Genomic DNA, 22203 nt, shown 5'->3' with positions numbered 1-22203 from the left:
AAATCATCAAGGTATCTTGGTTTTATGACCTAAGCTATTAGTGGAGGCTGAAGGTATCAGGAAACTGCTGGAGATAAAAATCAGGACTTATCATGGTACAAATATTTACCTCTCCATTCACAGTGGGGTGGACTTTCCAGGGGTGGTGTATGTCACCTTTTTAGACCTGCCAGCTGCAGGTGCTCTGCTCATCAGCCCCACACATGGGTGAGGAAGCAAAATGTTTTCTCTGTCTTGCATCAGTATGGCACTGAATCTATAAGTACCAGCCTTGGGACTGAATTCTGAAAACTTACCTGGGAGGTCTCCTGCAGTGCCCAGGAAGGGCTGATGTTGCTGCTTGATCTTGGGTTATCTGCAGGGCTGGCTTTAACAACATAACTTTCTGAAACTAACGTGATGATAACTGGTTTGAATCTGACCTCAGTGCTCCGATTTCTGCATTTTCCCTAGTTCTGGATGTGGTTTTCATAATGCAAAAGCTGTTAACAGGAGTTAAATGAGGTTCACTTGCTTTAAAATCTGTTATTTGCCATTTCCAGCCCTTAGCACAAGTGAAGTCAGGAACTGTAGCTATGACAAATGAGCACTGGTGTTACTGTGTGTTAATCACAGCTGAAATTTGATGGTATATGCACTCTAATCAGAGCAGATTTGAAAGAGCAAAAAAAATAGTAGTATTACAGGAGCATGATTTATTGGGGTGTGAATATTTTTTTTGTTAGTGTTCTTTTGCTTTTCCTTGCTCAGTCTCAAAGCCTTTTGGGAATTGCTGTGGGGAAGTGAGACAGCTTGGATGCAAACCTTTCACATCCTGCTTGGTACTGTGGTTGTAAGAACTGATAACCCTCTATGTGCTTACCAAAAGTTCCTCCTGGATAGTGAGCAAGCAGAGCTCTATGATTTTTTTAATTGTTTTTTTCCCCTCTCCAAAATCTGGATATTTTTGAGGGAATGAGCTGTCATTGTGGAGGGCTACAAAGATACTGAGGGGACTTGACGGTCTCTGTGAGGAGGACAGGCTGAGAGACCTGGGTCTGTTTAGTCTGGAGAAGAGCAGAAAGAGGGGATCTGATCAATAGCTAAAGCGTGAGGGGCAGGAGAATGGGTCCAGATTCTTCTCACTGGTGCCCAGTGACAGGACCAAGGGGCAGTGGGCACAAACTGCAACCCAGGAGGTTTCCTCTGAGCAGGAGAAGAAATTCTCTGCTGAGAGGGTGCTGGAGCCCAGCAGGCTGCCCAGAGAAGCTGTGGAGTCGTCTTCTCTGGAGAGATTCAAACCTACTTGGACACTGTGATCCTGGACAACCTGCTGTGAGTGACCCTGCTTTAGCAGGGAGGTTGGACTAGATGATCCTCAGAGGTCACTTCCAACCCCCCTTACTTTCTGAGGAAAACTGATGAATAGCATAGTATTTACAAATGAGCACCTGTGGGCCAGACAACTGAGCTTTTATGAGCCAGTCTTAGAGCTGTACCTTTATTCTAAGCTATATTTGTTTGATCTGAGAACTGCAATTTGTTGAGTACTTACTTTGCAGGTTACTCTGCTGACAAATTTTACAGCTCTTTGGATTAGACAGGCACATTGCTGCTCCTGAGCAACTACCCAGACTGGATCCTGTTTGTGAGGCATTTAACTGATGCTTGCAGCGCTGCTGTTTTAACGAGGCTTAGACTTGCTTCTGTGCTTGGTGCAAGCTCAAGGCTGTAACAAGAGGGAGCGTGGTGGAGGCAGTTGAACACTGGAAGCTTGAGCAGGGTAAGAGAATTATATTTTCCTCTTTGTAGGTTAAATCAGAGAGTAAGCACGTCTTCATTTCCCTTAGGGTAGCTTTTACCTGTTGGACCCATCTTTTCCAAATCTGTAGACAAAGGAACTGACTTGCTTGAAACAAGTCAAAAAATGAGTTTGAATGGAGCTGACTGCCAGGGTACTTGTACTCTTATCCGGGGAGGAAGATTGTCAGTTCTGATCAAACTTGGAGCAAGTTGCTTTTGATGGTTATTTTTTGAGGATGATTATTATGACTTGCTTCTAATAGAGCCCAGACTAGAAGAAAGAGTGAAGATGGGATTAGAAATAAAATTGTATTCTGTGTCCCTGGTTCTCCCCATCCCTCTCAGCTGAGGTGGAAACAAGAAAGTAATAGAGCAGGATTCCCTCTGAAGAGAGTTTGGATCTGGGTGGTGATGGCCTTGCTTGAGCATCTGCTTGCAGATGCAGGTTTTTTTACTTACACATTTATGCTGATGCTGAATTAATTGTTTGCGTGGCTTTGAGCTCTGCTCTAATCTGATCAAGCCACTGGCCAAAGAAATTAGCTCTGCCCTGACTTCAGCTGCTTGTAACAGGAATAAGAAGCTTCAAACTAGTCAGCCCATAAAAGTGATGGTAAGGTGGTACTGATGGAGGTGTTTTTCATTGCCATAATCTGTGAAGACTGTCCTTTTGGTATATAAGGCATTTAGCTGAGTGACTCACAGCTTGAAGATCTCTTGCTATGTCAGTATGAGCTGACATCACCTAAACCTGCCTTGCTCTTGAGGCAAGTGATTCCAGCACTTGATGAAAACCATAATCATTTAAATTAGGTGGCAAGTCTAGGACATTAAGAATTTGTTCCATGTAGAAAAAGTGCTTAAAGTTGTTAGTACATAGGTGACACACAAGTGAGAAGGTGAAGTCTGTACGTGTATAATTAGGTAAAATCTACCCTGGATAGTGGCAGGCTGCTAGCTGGAGCTGCAGTCTGATGCTTTTTATATTTAGGTGATATTGAATTAATAGGTGAAGGAAATACTGAAAGTGAAGTTCATCCACAAGTTCCCTGCTACTTTGAATTATCAAAAGCTAGTTTTGCACATGATCCTAAGACTACTATAAAGTTGACTCCAAGTGGTAGTGAGAGATACAGTTGCTGTCTACAAAATAGTTCAGGGAAGTCAGAGTTATTTCTGTCTTTCAAAATGCAACCTTTAGGGAAGCTGTAAAGGATTAGTGCTAAGCGAGTCTAACAGCTGCTAGTGGAGCTTTGTCTGTTTTGTTAGTGGTTACTCTTAGGAACGGAATGGAAGAACGCTTATTTCCCATTAAACTCTGTAGCTGCCTAGATCAGACAGTAAGTGTTGCTCAGTGCTTAGCTCCTGATGTGAGTGCTGTCTTGTGCATGGTGCTTTGAGGCTTCTGAGCAGGCAACTCTCCCTTAAATGTGCTGTAGAATAGTCACTGCCTGTGCTGTTAGTGTTCTGTACTCCTTTCCCCTGCCCTAAATCAGCATGGGTATAGTAAAATGCAAACAAATCTTCCCCACTCTGCTGAGACCTTACCTGCGGTGCTGTGGCTGACTCTGGAGTCCTCAGCACAGGGACATGGACCTGTTGGAGTGGGGCCACAAGAGACCACAGCAATGATGGGAGGGCTGGAAGCCCTCTGATGTGAGGCCAGGCTGAGAGAGCTGGAGTTGTTCAGCCTGGAGACGAGAAGGTGCCAGAGACCTTCTGGTGGCCTTTCAGTACTTAAAGGGAACAGTCAGAAAGCTGGGGGCAGACTTTCTTAGCAGGGCTAGCTGTTATAGGACAAGGGGTGATGGTTTGAAAATAGATTTAGACTAGAAAGAAGGACATTTCTTTTACTATGAAGGTGGTGAGACACTGTCGCAGGTTCCCTGGAGAGGTAGGAGATGCCCCATTCCTGCAACCATTCCAGATCAGGTGGTTTGGGGCTCTGAGAAACCTGCTGTAGTTGTAGATGTCCCTGCTGACTGCAGGGGTGGTTGGACTAGATGACCTTTAAAGGTCCCTTCCAACCCAAGCCAGTCTGTGATTCTGTTAAAAAGTGAGGTATTAGTCTTCATAAATTTTTGTTGAAGTTTTTTGTTTGAGGAAAATCCAAAAGAGAGTCACTGAGGCTGTTGCTTTAGTATTCCTTCTGGGTGTGAGCCTTGCCATGTATTGGAATGATACTTAAAAGAATATATCGTTTTATTTTAATCAAGTGCATTTTATTTTCTTTTTTGTATGCCAGCATAGAAAATGCTCAGAAGGCAACCACCCAAAATGAAAAGCTTGCCTATTTATTCTCCATGTGTTCTGTCTTTATTTCCCTTCAGACAAAAAGGAACTTTCTGGCAGTGCCCTTGATGAGCCTTTGGATCAGTCACCTCCTGCTAAGACTCTCTAGGCTGTGGGCACTTCATTGTGGTACAATTGCTGCAGGTACCTTGGGGGAAGACAGTGAAGGAATATAAATTCCTGCTTTGAATGAAGCTACCCTGACCACTTCATATGGTTTTTAGTTTGTATAGTATCCACAGAAGCGATTGGATTCTGACTGCTTTTATAAGGCCAGCTGCCTGGACTCATTACCCATTTTAGTGCTCTAAATCCCCAATTCCTTTTCAGGAGAGTTGTGTTACTGAAGTTTGATAAAGGAACTGATACAGCTGGTGATGCTTCAGGGCTGCTAGGGGAAAACCAAGTGGAATTCCCTTTTAGGCATGGTGGAGAGCAGAGTTCAAGGGGACTTTGTGGTCTGTGTTTTCCCCACCTTTTTTGTAGAACTTGTTGAGTCTGGTCTTGCCTGGCTCATGCTCACTGTGTAAATGAGAGGAAGTGGCATAAGTGAAGCTTGACTTTGATCAGTTGGACTTTCAGAAGTGGTGGGTGTTAGTGGAGGTAACATAAGATTGCTGCTTGGACAGCTTGGGCTTAATTTTACTTGCTTTTCTGTGCTTGAGAACAAAGCCTGTTAGGAAAGCTGTCCATCTGTAGAACTCGTATTGCCCTCTTCCAGAGGCAGCATGGTTCATGCAGAACTGGAAGTTGTATTCTGTGTGCTTTGAATTGAAGCACAACTGAAGAATGTACTTTGAGCTGCTGTGGGAGCAATGTTAAAGTAGTTCTGTGTAGGTTAGTGATACATGAGGAGTTTAGGGCAGGAGTCTTCTGAGAGGTGGCTCAGAGGACTGGGAGTGTTCAGCCCTGAGAAAAGGATGCTGAGGGGGGACCACCTCTCTACAATTCCCTGAAAGGAGGTTGGAATGAAGTGGGGGCCAGTCTCTTCTCCCTAATAACAAGTTATAGGATGAGAGGAAATGGCTTCAGGTTGCCCCAGGAAGGGTTTAGATTTGATATTAGGAACAATTTCTTCCCCAAAAGTGTTGTCAAGGCCTGGCACAGGCTGCCTAGGGTAGTGATGGAGTCTTCACCCCTGGAAGGATTGAAAAGTTGTGTAGATGTGGTGCTGAGGGACATGGTTTAGTGGTGACCTGGCAGTGTTTGGGTAACAGTTGGTCTTGATGATCTTAAAGATCTCTTCCAGCCAAAATGATTCTATGGATGGAATTCCAAGTCAGGTATCAGTAAGAATTAGAAAAGTTTATGAAGCTCCACATTTTAGCCTTCAAGAGAGAAGTGATGGCTCAGAGTGTGCATGTAAGGCTTTGGTTTTACAAGTGGCTATTGTACAAAGACAGAAGCTCTGCTGGGAGTGCTGTTGGGAGGAATTGCCTTGCAGTGGAAGGGCCTTAGGTTGGCATTCAAAAAAATCTGGACTATCACTTAGCAATAGAGTAGGTAACCAGGGAGTTTGTAAGGTCTTTTTACTAAGATTTTTAAGAGCAGTTTAAGCAAACTTCTCTTACTGTAAAAGTGTAAATGTGACTATATGATCTTTTGGTGTTCCTTTCAGCCTCTCAATGCGATCCCCATATTTGTGGGGTTTCCTTTCTGTAGTGTTTAGCAGTTGGAGGGGAACAACTTGCTTTATTTTTCTTCTTAGGATAAAACTCAGAAAACAAAAATTTATCCATCTTATTTTGCTAAAGCCAGTGGTTCATTCTGGGCTAAACAGTGTCAGAGGTCCCTGACTGCCAGCAGAGCTGGACTCCATATACAGCCAGGTTCTGAAGAGAAGAAATGTTTCCTTTGCCATCTGGGTGTACTTACGTTCAGATGTGTATTATGCCTTTAGAACTTCAAAAGAAAGTCCTGACCACGGTCTCTTAAAGGTTTGAAACTTTTCAAGTATGGGATAAACTTGAAGACTGAAATGCTAAGTCCAACTGGGCAAGGGTGGTTGGAGTTGATGGTCTTAGAGAAACAATTCTAGGATTCTGTGATTCTGAGGGGGTGCTGAAGAATATTCTTGAAGTGATAAAATGATGGGCAAGTTGTACCAAGTTAGTTGGCAGGCAACATATTTTTGCACCACAGTGAGTGATTACAATGCAAATTCTGTATGAGGAGGTGCAAGAAATTATAGGAACAAAAAGGTGTGTTAAAAAGATGTTTGACAAGGAGCCATTTGCAGAGTCAGAATCTCTTGCTGTTATCAGTGAGCTCTGATTTGTGCCTGCTAGGAGTCTCTGAGCCTCACTAAAGGCTCTCTAGTGATTCCTGCTCAAAGAACAGACGATGCTTCTGTTCTTCGCCGTGAAGGTGCTGGAGTTCTGGCGCAGGCTGCCCAGAGAGGTTGTGGAGTCTCCTTCTCTGGAGAGATTCCAAACCTGCCTGGTTGTGTTCCTGTGCAACCTGAGCTAGGTGAACATGCTTTAGCAAGGGGGTTGGACTGGGTATCTCCAGAGGTCCCTTCCAACCCCCCACCATGGTGGGATATCGTGCTGCTCTCGTGTCACCAATGCAGAAGGGATTTGGTACCCATGCTGCCCTCTCTCATCCTGGCTTAGCCATGGTAGATAAAGCTGGTTTATTTCAAAGTTGGTTTTAAATGGAAGTGAGAAACAGCATGTTGTTGTTAGACTTGCTTCACTAATTCCTTTGGTCTCAAGGAAGTATTGAAATTAATATATATATACACATATATACACACACACACGTGTATGTGTGTGTATATATATGTAAAGTTTAGGGACAATCTTGTTGTAATCATAGAATCATTTTGGTTGGAAGAGACCTTGTAAGATCATTGAGTCCAACCATTCTCTAACTCTACCAAGGCTGGTGCTAAACTATGTCCCTCAGCACCACATCTCTGCCTCATTTAAACACCTCCATGGATGGTGGTGGTGTTGCAAGCTTGTTAAATAAAAAAAGGCAGTTTGCTTTACCGTTAGAGAAGAGTTTGGCCCTAAAGGCTTTTGTTCTGTCAGCCCATGAGTCCTGTTTTCCAAAAAGTATGTTCTAAAAGAAATATTTCTGGTAAAAGTTCAGCCCCAGCTGTATTCCTAGGGCTATACACTTAGAGAGCATCTGTCAGTGGTTGTCCTGATGGAAGGGCTGAGGCTTTCTTTGTCTAAATTCTCCAGGCAACTTTATGGAAAGAAATCCTTTATGGTGGTGCTGTGTGTATTTCCCCCTTTAAAGATTAGTACTTGCCATAGTTCTGCACAAGTAATTTTGAGAGAAGTGGTTCTTGGCCTTTTAAAAGGCTGAGGCTTTTTGCCTGGAGGAGGATTTTCAGCTCATTTTTGCCAGAGCAGTGCTGCTTTTCCTGCTTGGGCTGAGCCTCTCAGCAGGATTCCTGGCTTTGGCAACACAGATCATGATCTCGGCTCAAAGACGTGTTTGCACAACTGGCAAGTGTTCAAAGTGTCAGCCAAACTCTGTTAACTTGGCTGGTCACTCAGAAAAGAGACCTGAGCACCTGAGCAAGTCAGCTTTTCCTTCTGAGCAGCAGCAGCAGCATTTCCAGCTGCCAAGTCACAGCACTGCAGGATCAGCTCAGTTTTGTGCTTGACTAGGCTTGCAGGGCAGCATCGCAGTGGCTTCCGAGGCGCAGCACTCAGATTGCCATCCTTCATCAGCTTTTCTAAGCTGGGAGGGGAGAAGATCTGCTATTTCCTATCCTTCTAGATGCAGTAGTGGGGAGGGCTTTGCTGTCCTTACCTCCATGTGGAAGAGGCAGACCCACTTCTTGGGCTTTCAGCTTTCTGGTGACACAGTATATATATTTTTACTTTTTTGTCTGTCAGCAATATTAGATTATCTTTTCTTCATAGAATGGCTTAGATTGGAAGGGACCTTAGAGATCATCTACTTCAACCTGTCTGCTGTGAACAGGGACACCTCTCAGTTAGACTTGGCTGCTCAGGGCCTCATCCAGCCTGGCCTTGAACACCCCCAGGGAGGAGCCATCCAGAACCTCCCTGGGCAGCCTATTCCAGAGTCTTTGAGTGTTCGATGTTATTAGGAGTTGAAAACAAAAGTTATTGACACCTTGAGAGAAATAAACTAGAAGTTATCTTAAAGAGATGAAATTAGTCAAGCAGGTGAGGAATGTAGAGATTTATTTCTTGCACTACTTAACTTCAAGTAAAGGTGCATCCCATTGCTTCTTGAACAGTGGTGATTATGGTGAGTTGCTGTAGATAATTCTTGCATTTAATAAATAGAAGTTTTGTAAAGGGACTTGTGAATATACATCTTCTAGTGAAGCATTGGCTTTTACTTTATCTTTTAATCCTGATGTGGATCTCAAAACCTTCCCTATAATTTGCAGCCAGTCAGTAAAACCCAGAACAACCTGAAAAACCAATTTTTACAGTTACCACAACCTCACTTTGGCAAGAAAGAGAATATGCTTAGTTCTGAAGCTGCTTTAGGGATTAGGTGGTGCTTTCACCTAGCTCTTCCTTCTTTCCCAAGCTAGCATTTGACTTTCATGTAATCACAGATGACTTTCATCTAGTTTTTCTGCTGAGGGAGGCGGGTGGAGATGGGCATTTCATACTCTAGGAGGATTCCATGTCTGGTATGGAAAGCTTGCACTCTGCAAATATATGTAAACATTTGAATGTAGCAAAAACAAAGGGATGTGTTCCACCAAAACCCAGCCAGACCAGGCAGACTGGTGTCCTTTCTGCCTCTGTCTGCCTTATGTTCATTCTTTGTCAGCCAGATGGGCCAGCAGTGGTCCTTGAAGTTTTATGGACTGCTGAAACAGTGCCTAAGTGTAGTATCTTGATGGCTGCTCCATCCAGCCATCAATGTCTGTACATAAATAGTTATTTAATGAGCATTGTGTCCTGATGTTCCTTTATTTGAGAAACTTTTTCCCAGCCTCTACCTGCAGTGGAGATTTGCAGAGGATGTTCAGCAAAGGAGTGGTAGTTGGCCACAGAATCATAGAATGCTTTAGATTGGAAGGTATCACAGTATAACTAAGGTTGGAAGAGACCTCGAGGATCATCGAGTCCAACCTGTCACCACAGACCTCATGACTAGACCATGGCACCAAGTGCCACGTCCAATCTCCTCTTGAACACCTCCAGGGATGGGGGCTCCACCACCTCCCCGGGCAGCCCATTCCAATGGTGAACGACTCTCTCTGTGAAGAACTTTCTCCTCACCTCAAGTCTAAACCTCCCCTGGTGCAGCTTGAGACTGTCCCCTTATTCTGGTGCTGGTTGCCTGGGAGAACAGACCAACTCCTTCCTGGCTACAGCCACCATTCAGGTAGTTGTAGAGGGCAATGAGGTCTCCCCTGAGCCTCCTCTTCTCCAGGCTAAACAACCCCAGCTCCCTCAGCCTCTCCTCATAGGGCTTCTGCTCAAGGCCTCTCCCCAGCCTTGTTGCCCTTCTCTGGACACGTTCAAGTGTTTCGATATCCTTCCTAAACTGAGGGGCCCAGAATTGGACACAGTACTCAAGGTGCGGCCTAACCAAAGCAGAGTACAGGGGCACTATGACCTCCCTGCTCCTGCTGGCCACACTATTAATGCAGGCTAGGATGCCATTGGCCTTCTTAGCCACCTGGGCACACTGCTGGCTCTTTGAAAGTTGTGTAGTTCGGCCCCTCTGCAGACAGCAGAGATGTCTGCAACTAGAGCAGGTTGCTCAGAGCCCCAAACAACCTGAACTGGAATGTTTCCAGGGATAGGGTATCTGCCACCTCTGGGCAACCTGGATCAGTGTCTTATCACTCTCAGTGTAAAGCTTAGAATGCTGCCAGGTAAAGCTTAGGGAGTCATGTAAGCAGGTTGTGGTTTGTAATTTCTTTTTTCTGGAAGGGACTTGAGCTAAGCAGGAAAAAGTAACAAAAGTCATGGTAAGAATGAGGAGAATTCCTATCACAGTAGCTCAGATCTGTACTGCATGGGGTGAAATATAGCAGTGTAGGTTGTAGGCAGCCACTACAGACCTGGCCTCGCTTCATCTGCACACTGTTGCATGAATGTCCTGTGGCAGAATTCAATTATTTTGATTGGTCTGTTTCTAATTTATTGTTTTATTACTTTCTTGCAGGCAGGCAGAAGTCCTGAAGGCTGACATGACAGGTAATTGCCTTTACTATACAGTTGGTCTAGCTGCTAATACTTAATTCCTGGGTTTGTTTTCTGTTCCTTATGTTTATCATTCCTTGGAATTCTCTGGGAAGTGTGTGACATGATGTTAAAGGTTTGTCCTCCTCCTAAATAACATTTTAACAGCTGTGTCCCCTTCTCCTGTATCTAAAAACAGAGGTGTTTTTAAAGTTGACTTTGGTTGTGTTAAAACACTTGGAGATCACACCCCTTCTCCTCTCCCATTGTATTCTCCATTGGGGGATTAGACTCCTGTCCAGGCTAGCTTCTGTCCAGGACCCTCTGTTGTTTGGCTTAGTAAGGATCTGGATGGCCTTGAGAAACGTGGGTGATGGAAATGTTGATCTGACCACTGTTATGTGTAATGGAAGTGCAGCCTGTAGATGCTATAAAAAGCTACAGGCTATGTTTTGAGCTCTGTGTGTTTATGGCAAATGGAAATGGTTTATATTAATGTATGAGCCACATAGTGCAAGCAGCTTATATCATAAACTTCAGCCTTGCTGACCACCTTATTGTGCATGTAGCAGGTTGGTGTAGTCCTAATAGGAACATTACAGCTGCCTGGATCCATCTGACCCAGTAGGAGCAGCTACACCATTACCAGAATGTGTTCCCTGGAGTGAGGCCCATCCCTTGTGCTCCCACAGGCCCAGCTCAGGTCATAGAATTGAAGATGGAGTCCAACCATTATCTAATTCCAAGGGTGGTGCTAAACCATGTCCCTCTGCATCATATCCCTGTGTCTTTTAAACACCTCCAGGGATGGGGATTCAACCACCTCCCTGGAGAGCCTGTTCCAGTGTTTGAGAACCCTTTCAGTGAAGAAATTTCTTCTAATGTCCAACCCAAACATCCCCTGGCACAACTTGAGGCCATTTCCTCTTGTCCTATCACTTGTTCCTTGGCAGAAGTGACTAATCCCCACCTATCTCCATCTTCCTTTCATAAAATTGTAGAGAGACACAAGGTCTCCCCTCAGCTTCCATTTCTCCAACTGCAGTTCCCTTGGCTGCTCTCACCTTGACCCTTGGGCCTCTGCTTGTGTTTTCCCTATTCCCTGCCCATCTAAGAAGGGGAGTAATAGAGTGGCTTTAGTGGGCATGTGGCCCCCAGCCAGGGCCAAACCACCACAGCTCCTCATAAGACCTGTTCATGGGTTTACGAAGTGTGGGAAATCAGACTCTTTAACTCAAGGTGGCAGGGAGCAGTATTTGCATTTATGCTTAGTGGCTACCAAGGAGTCAGGAAGTGCTAAATGTGCAGTTGTACTTGCCTGCAATATTCTCCTAAATACTGACAGTGTTTGCTCTAGGGACTGTCCTGCTTAGCATCCCTTGATGGACTTGATTATTTTTTCTACATTCATCCAGTGCCAAGAAATTCTGGTGCTTAATGAGTTAGCACCAGCCTTGGTAAAGATAGATAATGGTTGAACTCAATGATCTTAAAGGCCTTTGCCAATCAAAATGATTCTGTGATTCTAGGACTTGTGGAGAATCATTTCCTATCTGAGTTGTTGTTATTAACTTGCCAGCAGCAGTGTAACTGTGCTCGTGTCTAGTTCTGGTCTTCTCCTGACTGAGCAGTGACAAGTTAATCCCCAGTCCCTGTGTAGTTCTTGCATTAACATTTTTCTGATGAATCTGTGATGAAAACAGCTTTTTGCATTGGATCATGGAATCAGGTGTGGTTCAGGTTGGAAGGAAGCTTAGACATCATCTAGTTCCAACCTCCCTGCCATGAACAAGAGTGCTTCCTACTAGACCAGGTTGCTCAAGGACCCATCTAACCTTGCTTTGAATGCTTCCAGGCTTGGAACCTCTACAGCTTCTCTGGGCAAGCTGTTCCAGTGTCTCCCCACCCTCATGGGAAGAATTTCCTCCCAATGTCTAATCTAAATTGAACTGCTTCCAGTTTGAAGCTGTTACCCCTCATCCTGTCACTACCTGCCTCTCTAAAAAGCTCCTCTCCAGCTCTCCTGTAGCATGCCCCCTTCAAATACCAGAAGGCTGCAGTAATATTTTACACGGTGCTGTGTTCTCTCCATTGGTGGGGGAGTGAAAAATGAGTTGGAATAATTCCCTAAGTCTGTGTATTACCAAAGCTGTTGTCTTTGTTTTTCTGTTGTTCAGATTCGAAGCTGGGTCCAGCAGAAGTCTGGACATCCAGACAGGCTCTACAGGACTTATATCAGAAAATGCTAGTGACCGATTTGGAATATGCTTTAGATAAAAAGGTGGAGCAGGACCTGTAAGTACCTCAATGATCTTGTATGTATATGTGTCATCTGGGCTGATGAGCAGGAAAACCTGAGACTTTCAGAAGACCAATTATATCCTGTGAAATGGGTGTCTTCTTTCCTTTAAAATGAGAGCTGTGTGTGGTGGATGCACGGCAGAGTTGATGAAAAGCATTCAGTGTGTTAGCATTTTACCTCTGGCTGCTGTGTCCTTCAGGGGTGGGTTTTGGTGAGCCATATGGAAGGGAGGGGGGGAAAAAAAACGTGGCTTCTCTTGTGCTCTCATGGGAGGGCTGAAGTTTGGATTTTACAGAAAGGAGAAAACTTGCCCCATGTAATCATTTGGAACTTTGAGCAAGGTCTAGCAGGAACTGATTAGCTGCCCAAGACCCTCACTTTAAACACTCTGAGGTAGAGGGCTGGGCAGAAGGAGGAGTGTGAGGAGACAACTTTTCAACATGAGCCATGACCACCTCAGTATCGGTGGAAGATCCTGATGGTTTTTTTCCATACCTGGAGTCCCTTCTCTGTTGTTTAAGATACACACATGAATTGGAACAGATTTCATTAAGAGAAGCATGTGGTTGTTCCAGCACTCTGAGGGAAGCAAGATGTCCTGCCCATGCCTCCAGAAGCTGAATGTTTTTTGAACTGGAATTTTTACACCCAACATTTTATTTTCAGAAGAGAGAGCTATGCATCTTAAAACAAAATAAATTCAAGCAGATACTAATGCTGTTAGTGTTAACTGTGTTGTATGAGGATCCAGTTCCCTAGTTCTGAGAGGTGAGGGAAGGTGGCTCCTCTCTGCTGAACATAATTTCTTGTCTTGAGTGCTGCCTGACTTTGTATGTTCATTTCCCTGTCTGAATCCATGTAATAAAATAGTTCTTTCCTGTTGCTTGTGCCATCTGCCAAAGGTACTTCCAAAGTAAGAAAGAAAATGTTTCTTTTGTTTTCAGTTGGAACCATGCCTTTAAAAACCAGATCACGACGCTGCAGGGTCAGGCGAAAAATAGAGCAAATCCAAATCGAAGCGAAGTTCAGGCGAACCTCTCTCTGTTCTTAGAGGCAGCTAGTGGCTTCTACACACAGGTGAGTGGCAAAATATATGTTGGCTGTGGGATACTTGGGTAGTCTGGAAGCAAATGTGCTTCAGCTTTAAGATTAAGAGCTCCTGTGCTGCACCATCAGCTGCTCGTGAGAGGTGAGCTCCAATGTCATAGCAGCCTGTAGTCTCATTGAGGAAGCGTGTCAGGGTCAGAGAGTAGGTAAACTCTCTTTCCATAGCATAGGAAACTATTGCTGTGTTGGATTCATAGATTCATTCATTTATAGGTTGGTAGAATGGTTTAGGTTGGAAAGGACCTTAAAGATCATCTAGCTGCAACCCTCTTGCCATAGGCAGGGACACCTTCCACTAGACCAGGTTGCTCAAGGCCTCATCCAACCTGGGCTTGAACAGCTCCAGGGAGGGGGCATCCACGACCTCCCTGGGTAACCTGTTCCAGTGTCTCATCACCCTCACTAAAGAATTTTTCTAATCTCCAGTCTAAATCTGCTCTCCTCAAGCTTCAATCCATTTCCTCTCATCCTATCTCTCACTGCTTTGGGTAAGATCAAAGGTCTGTTTGGCCCCATATTTTGTCTCTTACAGAAAGTAGTCTGCTGTGACTGAACATGAAGCAGCAGAGAAATGTAGAATGATACTTCCCTGCTCTTAGTCTCTTGCTTTCTGGCTGTACATTTATAGCCTTCTTGAGCTAGTTTTTATCTGGATCATCTGGCTAACAGGAGGTCTAGTCTTCCTTGACTCTCCAGTCTTTCTTAACACCATTTACTCTGGTCTCTGCACTGATCTATGGTGAAGAATTCTGTATTTTAATTGTAATGTCTGAATGTAACAACACCACACACAAAAAAGCCCAAGCCCAACAAACATGCATATAAGTAAGGTAGTTGGCCCCAAGAGAATTATGTAGCATTTACAACATGAAGTAGTTTGTGTTGGAAGAAACCTTTAAAGGTCACCTAGTACAACCCCTCTGCAATGGGCAGGGATGTCTGCAGCTAGAGCAGGTTGCTCACAGCTCCGAACAACCTGACCTGCAATGCTTCCAGGGATTGGGCATCTACCACCTCTCTGTGGCAGTGTCTGAGACCTGTACCCATGTCTTGCCACCCCCTGTGTAAACAAATTTCTTCCTTCCATCCATTCTGAATCTCCCTCTTTTAGTTTCAAACCATCATCCCTTGTCCTGTCACAACAGGCCCTGCTAAAAAGCCTGTACCAGCTGTCTGATTGGCTCTTGTAAGTACTGAAAGGCCACAAGAGGGTTTTCCTGGGTCCTTCCCTTCTCCAGTCTGAACAACTGCAGCATGTCCTCAGAGAAGAGGGCTTCCATCCCTCCCATCATTGCTGTGGTGTCCTGTGGACCCACTGAGGAGCAGAGGGACAGAACCCTCTCCCTTCACCTGCTGCCCACACTGCTGGGGATCAGCCCAGAACATGGTTAGGTCTGGGTTGCAAGCACACAGTACCAGCTCATGTCCATTATCCCCAAATCTTTCTCCACAGAGCTACTCTCAATCTTTTCCCAGGCTTACAAGCACACCTTCAGTCTTAATTCTGTATTTTTGTCAACAATTATTTAGGATTGCTGAGTTCAGTTATAGGAACTTTTCCCCTTAAGAAAAAGTGTATTGTTGAGTGCTCTTGAGCTTAGGACCGTTTGCAAGGTTTTCAGTTAATTGCAAAAGAGGTGTGATTCCTAGTCATGTGTTTATGCCTTACTTGTAGATGATGAACAACAAGAATCAGTGTGTGATAATGGCCTTAATAAAGATAACTTGCCTTTCTTTCCTTTTTTCCCCCCTTGTTTGCTGTATGCTTCAGCAGCATTGTCACTGAATCCTCTGTTTCAAGTAGTGCTCTAAACTTTCTCTCATGGCTAGCTTGCACCATGCTTGGGTTACAAGATGTATAGTAGGTCATTCTTACTCTATCAGTTCCTGTATTGATTCTGAACATCTGCAAGACAACCTCAGGTTCTTTTCCAGAACCTGTGTGGTTATCATTTTATTTTTTCTCCCTCTGGTATTGTCTTTTGGAAAGCTTTATATTTGAAGCAGACGGTTTGACAGGCCACGACATGGTTGCCAAGTGTTTTCTACTGTCTTTACTGTTTGACATACAAAAGCCTCATTCTTCCCTGCAGTGTTTCAGGGAATTTTGCTCCTTTTGTGTATGACACCCCAGACTGAATTGTCTTTCTCTGTTCACTGTGATGTTAACTGTCCCATTTTCAGTCTCTAAAGATTTTGCTCAGGCAAGATAGCTGTTCTCTAACTGCGAGGCCTGCGTAAGTGACACCTTTGAAAGAGAGCAAGAATTCTCCTAATGCAGTGTGTTGGAAGATGTCAAGTTTCTCTCTTTTATCCAGCTTTCATCCATGAGATCCCTCTCGTTTGGGGATTTCTATCTAGGGTATAAAAGACAGCAAAAAGGGAGGGAGGTGTAACACAAACCATCTTCTGCAGCAAGCAGAAGCACCTCATCGCGTGTTTAGCGTTTGACAGAGCTTGCATCTCGAAGTCTGGGTGTTCTGTATGCCTGTATCTGGATGTGGAACTGCAGGTCTGTTGTATTTGGAGAATGAGAATGTTCCCAGCTGGTAGAAATTCTGTCAGTTCTTACTTGCATTTTTACCCCTGGAACGCAGTGGAGCACATCCTTTCCATGCTGCATGGTTACTTCAGAAGAACTAAGTACAAAATCACAGAATACCCTTGGTTAAAGGGACCTTCAAGATCATCTAGGCCAACCTTTGCCCCAGCACTGCAAAGTCACCACTAAAACATGTCTCTAAAATATAATTAGAACAGCAAAGTTCAGGTTTTCCTTCAATCAGCTTTTGAGATATTTGATGAAGTAGCTGATGCCCTCTTTTTTGGATGAGTCACTCTTTCAGCACAAACATTTACTGACAACTCAGGCACCGAGCTGCTGGCCACTATTGCCTTATGTTGCCTACAAATTTGGTTTTGTTCTGGCTTCTCTCTAAAGTTTAAGGCCAGGTAGTGCTTTTTCTTACTTGGAGCAAACTGCTTTGGAAAAGAATGGTATTCTTTTCCAAAGAATGGTGCCACTTCATCAGAAAGAAAAAGACTTTGCTCTGGGGTGTCCTGTTTTAAAAACAAACAACCAAACAACCCTCCCCCCACCCCCCCAAAGAAAACCCCAAACCACCCAACAGACAAAACAAACAAACAAAATCAAACACCAAAAGCCCCAAACGGAAAAAGACCTCCAGAAAATGCAGCAAAATTTGCAGATGTCTGACAGTCAGTCTCCACTGATGCAACCCAGGGTGTTAGTGGATGCTCTCTCCCTGAAAACATTCAAGACCAGGATGGATGAGGCCATGAGCAACCTGGTCTGGAGGGAGGTATCCCTGCCCGTGGCAGGGTACTTAGAACTATCTGTTCTTTAAGGTCCCATCCAACTCAAACTATTCCATGAACATATAATAATTTATGTATCCTAGCAATTGAGTTGCTTACAAGTTTGGGATGCAGAGCTCCTTCATACTGAAGTAAAACTTATTTTTGTGGTTCTGAGCAAAATAATTCAGCATGAATCATAATGACTTCCATATGGAGAATGTGACAGAGATGTGAAGCCATGCATAGAGTACTGTGTCCAGTTCTGTCTCTCTTGAAATGAGGAGCCCAAGGAACTGCTGGAAATAGTCCAGCAGAGGCTATGAAGATGCTGAGGAGACTGGAGCACCTCTGTGAGGAGGAAAGGCTGAGACATGTCAGGCAGCAAGAGCTAAAGGGTGGGGATTGGGAGGATGGGGCTGGGTTCTTTACAGTGGTACCTGGTGCAGGGCACAAACTGGAACCTGGAAGGTTCCATCTGAACAGGATGCTGTGGGGGTGCTGGAGCCCTGGAGTGGTCTGCCTAGAGAGTGTTCTCTCCCTCTCTGGAGAGATTCTAACCCAATCTGGACATTGTGATCCTGGGCAACCTGCTGTGGATGCCCCTGCTTTAGCAAGGAGGTCAGACTGGATGATCTCCAGAGGTCCCTTCCAACCCCTCACCACGCTGGGATTCTGCATAACCTGGATTTGTTCACTTCAAAGTTGTTAGCTAATCCATTCCTCCCAGTGATGCTGTTTTGTCCATTGTTTAAGTGCTTTTCTGCTTCTCTCACTGCTGCTAAGCTGGACCTGTTTTTCTAGTTATTACAGGAATTGTGCACAGTTTTTAATGTTGACTTGCCATGTCGTGTGAAGTCTTCCCAACTGGGAATCATTAGCAATAAACAGACGCACACCAGCGCCATAGTGAAGCCGCAGTCTAGCTCCTGCTCATACATCTGCCAGCACTGCCTTGTCCATCTTGGAGATATTGGTGAGTTTGGGGTGGAAAAATAGGTTGGGCATTGACTTCAGCCTTCACAAAAAGGGATCTGTGCATACCATGGACAACTGCTAGATGAGTAGTCATTAGCTGAGTGGAATGTTGGAGTGGGTCCAGAGGAGGCCCATGAAGAGGCTGGAGCACCTCTTCTGTGGGGACAGGCTGGGAGAGTTGGGGACAGTTCTGCCAGGAGAAGAGAAAACCCTGGAGACCTTACAGCAGCCTTCCATTACCCAAAGGGGGCTACAAGAAAGCTGGTAAAGGACTTTTTACAAGGGCTTGTAGTGATAGGATGAGAGGTAATGGATTGATGCTGGAAGAGGGCAGATGTCGACTGGAGATTAGGAAGAAATTCTTTCCAGTTGGGGTGGTGAGTCACTAGAACAGGTTTCCCAGGGAGGTCATGAATGCCCCCTCCCTGGAGGTGTTCAGGGCCAGGTTGTCTAAGGCCTTGAGCAATCTGGTCTAGTGGAAGGTGTCCCTGCCCATGTTGGGGGGTTAGAGCTAGATAATCTTCCAGGTTCTTTCTAACCCAGACCACTCACTGATGTTTGTGTGATTGTATATTTGGTGATTGCTGCAGGGGGAAAGGTCTGGCAAATAATGCTGTTGCACTTACCGTGTTACACATTAACGTGTGGAGACAGTTAATCACTAGCTTTCTAGTGATTTGCTAGAATCTGTCTTCTAGCACACTAATCATGTTGTAGCTCATAGGCATAGTGACATGTTCACACCAGTAACTGTTACAAAATCTCGTTGCGTCAGGTTGGTGTACTTCTCCATTTGACAATGCTTGAAAACCTTAGAATCATAGAATCATTTTGGCTGGAAAAGACCTTTAAGATCATTGAATCCAACCATTATCTAACTCCACTTAAATACAAAGGCAACAGGTAGAAATCCAACCTTCCATAAACAAGATTTCCCTTTTTACGTGAATTTCAACAGGTTTATTTCCTTGTTGATTAGAGTAGAACTATGTGCTCTGTAAAGTTCCCTTTTAACAGGTGTCTGCAACTGCTTTTAGAACAGCCTAAAAGTGGATCTAATTGGTGATTGGCAAAAATATTTGTAGGTCTCTCCATGTGATGTTATTGGCACAGCATCTTTCTAAATTTCTGGAGAGAAGGTGGCTGAGGGGAGATCTTCTGATGCTTTACAACTTATTGAAAGGAGGTTGGAGCCAGGGCCAGGTGGGGGTCAGTCTCTTCTCCCTAGTAAAAAGTGATAGGACAAGAGGAAATGGCCACAAGTTGCACCAGGGGAAGTTTAGGTTGGATGTTAGAAGAGACTTCTTCACTGAAAGGGTTCTCAAAGGCAAACAGGCTCTCCAGGGAGGTACTTGAATCCCCATCCCTGGAGGTGTTTAAAAGGGGCAGAGATGTGGTGCTGAGGGACATGGGTTAGCATCAGACTTGATAGGGTTAGAGAGTGGTTGGACTTAATGATCTTATTTCTTTCAACAACCAATTCTGTGATTCTGTAAGAGCTGATAACCCTCTATAAGAGGCAAAACAACCACCTCAAAATTAAATGTAGAATAGTAAACCTCTCTCCAGGTTTTACTAAGGGAAGTTCAGAAGAGTTGAATTTTATTCCTCAATTTCTTTTTTGTTGCTGTTCTCTTAGCTCGCTACAGGAATCAGACCAGCCAGGCAGAGTCTTACTACAGACATGCAGCTCAGCTTGTCCCTTCTAATGGTGAGTCTGGGATACCTTTAGGTTTATGATTCCAAAGGAAGATTTGAGGTATTGCTTTTCTTGTGTGGCACTTGGAAACTTGGGATTCTATGTAAACCTCTCTCCCCAAGTGCCCCAAACAATGGTGTAACAAAGCCTGGCTCATCAGGAAATCATTTAAATAGTAACTATTTGCCTGATCTATGTCTATGTTGAAGATTTAGGAGTGAAGAAGGTCATGTACAGCTTCACTCAAGGCTTCACTGTTGCTGCATTAATTATACTAGTTTAGATTTGTATGTTACAAAGAACAATTAATGAAGACTTGCCTACCACCAGTGTGGGGTTTTCTGTTGTTTTGTTCACATGCCAGTTTATAAAGTCTAGTAGCTAAAATTGTAAATTTAGTAGCTCTAATGCTAATGAAGGGCTTCTTTATTTAGTTCAGGAACCTTGCTGTTAGCTGTTGGCTTACAGTGGTTTAAAATGGGGGGATGGTGAGAGAAGAATAAATAATTTCTGAGCCAGGCTTCTGAAACCAGGAATTCAACTTATTTATTCTAACAGAAAAATACTTCATATTCTAACTGTAGAATTTTTACTCTTTAGGCAAAACAGATGAACATTTGTTGACAGTTAGATTTGCCTCATGGGGTGAATTGTGTCCAGATACATGAAGATAAAATATGTTGGTGATGAAAGCCTGGTCTTGACAGTATCTTCTTATTTGGTCTGAAATCTTGTGCCATATTTGTTGTTTGGTTTTTCAAGTATGTGTGTGAAAAGAAACCCAAAACCAAACACAAAAGCCCACACCCTTCGTCCACCACCCTGCCAAAAAATGCTGCACCACAAATTCAGAAGCTTTTTCATGTGAGTGGTATTGATACCAGGCTGGAGTAGAGTGGCCAGCAGATGAATCTGAACCTGCTTTATTGAAGCGTTTATGACCTTGTGCTCCTTTTTCAAATGACCATGCTTTATTCTAGTCAACTTGTTGGACAACTTGTCTTTTTCTTCCTTAGGTCAGCCTTATAATCAGTTGGCTATTCTAGCTTCCTCCAAAGGAGACCACTTGACCACAATTTTCTACTACTGCAGAAGCATTGCTGTGAAGTTTCCTTTCCCAGCTGCCTCCACTAACCTACAAAAAGCACTTTCTAAAGCACTGGAAAGGTAAGACAAGCAAAATGATTTCTGCTCTGATGAGATGAAAGAGATTTCTTCTAACTGTAGCTGCCTTGTCAGAAGTAATTCATATTTGGTAGTAGAAACAGATATTCCTGAACCTAGTGGTATCTTGGGCCAAGAAAGCAAATGGTCTTCTGGGATGCGTTCAGAAGAGTATGTCCAGCAGCAGGTCAAGGGAGGTTCTCCTCCCCCTCTACCCTCCCCTACTGAGGCCACATCTGGAGTAGTGTGTCTAGTTCTAGCATCCCCAGTTCAAGAGAGACAGGAAACTACTGGAGAGATCCCAGTGGAGGCTACGAAGATGCTGAGGGGCCTGGAGCATCTCTGTGAGGAGGAAAGGCTGAGACACCTTGGGCAGTTTAGCCTGGAGAAGAGCAGCCTGAGACAGGATCTGATCTATGCTGATCAATGTCTAAAGGGTGGGGGTCAAAAGAACGGGGCCAGACTCTTTTCAGTGGTACCCAGTGACTGGACAAGGGGCAGTGGGCACAAACTGTAACTCAGGAGGTTCCATCTGAACAGGAGGAGAAACGTCTTTGCTGTGAGGGTGCTGGAGCAGGCTGGCCAGAGAGGCTATGGGGTTGTCTCCTTTGGAGAGATTCCAAACCCACCTGGACACTGTGATCCCGGGCAACCTGCTGTGAGTGACTCTGCTTTAGCAGGGGGTTGGACTAGATAATCTCCAGAGGTCCCTTCCAACCCCCACCACGCTGGGATTCTCTGACCCCTGTCCAGTCAGAGCCTCCTTACACATGTCCGGAACAAAGAATAGTTTGTGTCTGGCATGCTCCTGAGTGTGAATGGTGAGTGTAGGAAATGAGAGTACTGTGCAAGTGGCTTTGCATGGATGTTCCTTCTTCCTTGATCTCCATAGACAAGGCCTGTAATGTTATGTGCAGCTGTGTGCCATTCCAGAGACTGACGCTGGGTGTTTCTGTTCTGAATGTAGTCGTGATGAGGTGAAGACTCGATGGAGCGTGTCTGACTTCATCAAGGCATTCATTAAATTCCATGGCCATGTGTACCTGAGTAAGAGCTTGGAGAAGCTGAGCCCTCTTCGAGAAAAGCTGGAGGAGCAGTTCAAGGTTAGTTCTAACAAGACAGCAATTAGTGTATTGAGAAGGGTATTTTTAGCAGCTGGGTTCTGAAATTAGAGTTCCATAATAACTTCTGGACATGCTAAAACACAGGAAGTTCCAGCAGGCAGTTACGGGAGCTTAACACTGGGTGTTCTGTTGACTTCCCATTTGATGTGTGCTGTGTTATTGGTGAAGATAAAGACAAATCAGTGATTATAGTCAATGTTCTGGACTTTAACCTGGCTGATTCTGGGATGCCTGTGAGAAGCACTTGATTCCTCTGGGAAGCCTTGGCTCAGTTGCTGAAGGAACTTT

The 22203-nt window shown here is 44.5% G+C and overlaps 1 protein-coding gene across 4 annotated transcripts in view; it reads left to right on the top strand.

Annotated features, from left to right (window-relative positions):
- SMG7 (SMG7 nonsense mediated mRNA decay factor) overlaps positions 1–22203 on the top strand; it is a 65892-nt gene that overhangs the window by 16113 nt on the left and 27576 nt on the right. For all 4 annotated transcript variants that reach the window (XM_068141339.1, XM_068141340.1, XM_068141338.1 and 1 more), the window contains exons 2-8: positions 10207–10238; positions 12401–12518; positions 13470–13602; positions 17755–17926; positions 19568–19639; positions 20644–20794; positions 21759–21894. In XM_068141339.1, coding sequence (XP_067997440.1) covers positions 10207–10238; positions 12401–12518; positions 13470–13602; positions 17755–17926; positions 19568–19639; positions 20644–20794; positions 21759–21894 — 814 coding nt within the window. The remainder of the gene's footprint in view (positions 1–10206; positions 10239–12400; positions 12519–13469; positions 13603–17754; positions 17927–19567; positions 19640–20643; positions 20795–21758; positions 21895–22203) is intronic.

This window comes from Melanerpes formicivorus, unplaced genomic scaffold, assembly GCF_026170545.1.
Source record: "Melanerpes formicivorus ecotype bairdi unplaced genomic scaffold, bMelFor1.0.p_v2 SCAF_7, whole genome shotgun sequence".
Taxonomy (NCBI): Eukaryota; Metazoa; Chordata; class Aves; order Piciformes; family Picidae; genus Melanerpes; species Melanerpes formicivorus.
This window is presented reverse-complemented; position numbering and strand designations above follow the sequence as displayed.